Genomic DNA, 3,195 nt, shown 5'->3' with positions numbered 1-3,195 from the left:
TTGAATATTTCAAGTTTATGTTTAAATGACAGTGCCTTAAAAAAAATTATGCTGCATCTTTTCTCCTGTTACCTGAAAACATAATGTGCATACATATATTACGTATATTCTTACACACGTCCGGGTCATGTTTACCAGCCGGCATTCTTTCACTCAGTGTGTGGGTATTCTGCATTGTGATCTTTAATCAAGACATTAACACGAGTAGGAGATTGTTGATTTAAGACAAGTTTGAGATCCACTAAAATTAATTGTTGTATGTTTGTCCTCCTGGCGGCTGTGGGAGCTTCATATTTCCTTTGGACATCATTAGACGTCTTAGTTCTTGAAGTACAACTTGAACGCTATATGAATTTTGCCATTTTGCTAATACTGGTATGCTCCGTGCACCTACTGGAATTATTTATTCCATGCATGTTAATTTTGGTTACAAATCTAACCGATGGAGGAGCTTCTGGGTATTTAGGTCCACATTCTACTTTCAGGCTATATATTCTGTTTTCATAATTTATCCTTAGAGGCCCAATAATCATGCCTGTCCACCTTGTGTCATATCTTCATCATCTTCAAAGCCTCAACTAACTGTACCATCGCCTACTCCTTTTTGTCTTTCTTCAAGTTCTTCCAACAAGCAAAAATTACAAGGAACTTTAACTCCTGTGGATACTGCCATCTTCTTCTGCACTCAGACGCCGAAAATTTTAATTTTAATGAAATCCAGCGTATCTATTATTTCTCTTATGGATCAATATTTTTCTAAAAGGACATTTCCAAGGTCATCTTGGTTTTCTCCTATGTTGTCTCCTAGGAGTTCTATAGTTTTGTGCGTTATGTTGAGGTCTATGATCCATTTTAAGTTCATTTTTTGTGAAGGATGTAAGGTCTGTATTAGATTCATTTTTCTTCATGTGGATGTCCAGGTGTTCCAGCACCATTTGCTGAACAGGCTGTATTGTCTCCATTGTATTGCCTTTGCTCCTTGTCAAAGATTAGTTGACTATATGCAGGTGGGCCTATTTCTGAGCTTTCTATGTTGTTCCTTGGATCTAGTAGTGTGCCTTTGCCAATGCCACCCTATCTTGATTACTGTAGGCTTATAGTAAGTCTTGAAGCAGCGTAGCATAAGTCCTCCAACTTTGTTCTTCTCCTTTAATATTGTGTTGGCTATTCTGGATCTTTTACCTCTCTGTATAAATGTTAGATTTGGTTTGTTGATATCTGCAAGATAATTGTGGAGGCTTTGATTGGGATTGCAATAAATCTGTAAATTGATTTGAGGGGAACTGACAAACTGAAAATATTGAGTCTTCCTATTCATGAATATGAATTCTCTCTCCATTTATTTAGTTGTTCTTTGGTCTCAATCATCAGTTTTGTTGTTCCCTCAAATAGATCTTCTATGTATTTTGTTAGATTTATACCTATTTCATTGCTCAGGTACTATTGTGAATGGTATTGTGTGTTTTTAAAATCTGATCCCATTTGTCATTACTGGTATACAGAAGAGCAATTTACTTCTTCTTCTTTTTTTTTAATCTTCACCTGAGGATTTTTTCCCATTGAATTTTAGAGATAGTGGAAGGGCGGGGGAGAGACAGAGAGAGAGATATTGATGTGAGAGAGAGACATCAATTGGTTGCCTCCTACACACACTCTGACTGACCTAGGGCTAGGGATCCAGTCTGCAACCCAGGTATGAGCCCTTGACCGGGATCAAACCCTTGGCCCTTCAGTCCTCGGGTTAATGCTCTTTCCACTGAGCCAAACCGGCTAGGGCTACTTTTATATTTTAAAATTGTAGCTTGTAAACATGCTATAACCACTTATTAGATCTAGAACTTTTGGGGTTTTTTTTTGTCAATTGTTTGGATTTTCTACATAAATGATCTCGTCATCTGCAAACAAAGACAATGTGGAAAAGCAGTGGTGAGAGGGGACATCCTTCTTGAGGACCTGATCTTAGTGGAAAGCTTTGAGTTTCTCACTATTATGTCTGATGTCAGCTGTGGGATTTTTGTAGATTTTCTTTTTTTTTTTTTAATCCTCACCTGAAGGATTTGTTTTGCTGATGAGAGAGAGAGAGAGAGAGAGAGAGAGAGAGAGAGAGAGAGAGAGAGAGAGAAACACCAATCAGTTGCCTCCCATACACACCCACACCAGAGATCAAACCCACAACCGAGGTATGTGCCCTGACTCCGAATCGAACTGGCAGCCTTTCAGTGCACGGGATGATGCTCCAACAAACTGAGCCCCCCGGCCAGTGCTGTAGATATTCTCTATAAGTCAAGGAAGTTCCCCCCTATTCCTAGTTTGCTAAGATTTTTATCATGCATGGGTGTTGGATTTTGGCAAATGCCTTTTCTGCATCTATTGATATGATAGTGTGATTTATTTCCATTTTTAGCCTACTGATGCAATGGATCACTTTAATTGATTTTTAAATGATGAACCAGCCTCTCTTGCATACCTGGGATAAATCCCACTGGGACATGGTGTATAATTCTTTTTATACATCATTGGGTTCAATGTGCTAATATTTTGTTGAAGATTTTTGCACTATGTTCATGAGAGATACATTGGCCTGTAGTTTTTTGTAGTGTCTTTGATTTTGCTATTAGAGTAATGTTGGCATTGTAGAATGAATTTGGAAGTATTTCCTCTGCTTCTGTCCTCTGAAATGGACTGTAGAGAATCAGCATAATTTATTTCTTAAAGGTTTAGTAGGATTTGCCAGTGAACTTATCTCAGGCGTTGCTTTCTGATTCAGAGAGTTGTTAATTATTGATTCAGTAATGATTCAAAAATTATTGATACAGTGTGGGCAAAAGTAGGTTTATAGTTGTTCATATGGGAATACAATAACTAATCCTATACTAATAAAAGACAAACATGCAAATTGACCATACTTTTGCTACACCTTAAGCCATGCTCACCAGCCAATCAGAGCAACTATATGTAAATTAATCCAACCAAGATGGCAGCTGGTAGCCACGGAGCTGGAGAGAGCAGGAGGCTTGCTTGCTCCAGTGATGGAGGAAGCCAAGCTTCCCTGCCTGCCGCGGCCCAGCTCTGAGCTCCACTGAAAGCAACAAAGTTTCAGTTATAGAAACTAAACAAACCCCAGATACCTGCTTTCAGCCAGCTGTGGCCACGGAGCTGGAGCGAGCAGGAGTGGGTTGCCCCTGGCAATGGAGG

General features: G+C 39.1%; 1 protein-coding gene across 1 annotated transcript; it reads right to left on the bottom strand.

Annotated features, from left to right (window-relative positions):
- Positions 1–247: 247 nt before the first annotated feature.
- LOC118662531 (ubiquitin-conjugating enzyme E2 variant 2-like) lies at positions 248–673 on the bottom strand. The gene is given in 3 exon segments (XM_036321003.1): positions 248–389; positions 508–550; positions 553–673. Coding segments are annotated over 3 exon segments (306 nt in total).
- Positions 674–3,195: the final 2,522 nt, after the last annotated feature.

Source organism: Myotis myotis, unplaced genomic scaffold (genome assembly GCF_014108235.1).
Source record: "Myotis myotis isolate mMyoMyo1 unplaced genomic scaffold, mMyoMyo1.p scaffold_m19_p_9, whole genome shotgun sequence".
Lineage (NCBI taxonomy): Eukaryota > Metazoa > Chordata > Mammalia > Chiroptera > Vespertilionidae > Myotis > Myotis myotis.
Note: the sequence above shows the minus strand (reverse complement) of the source record. Positions and strands in the feature narration are given on the sequence as shown.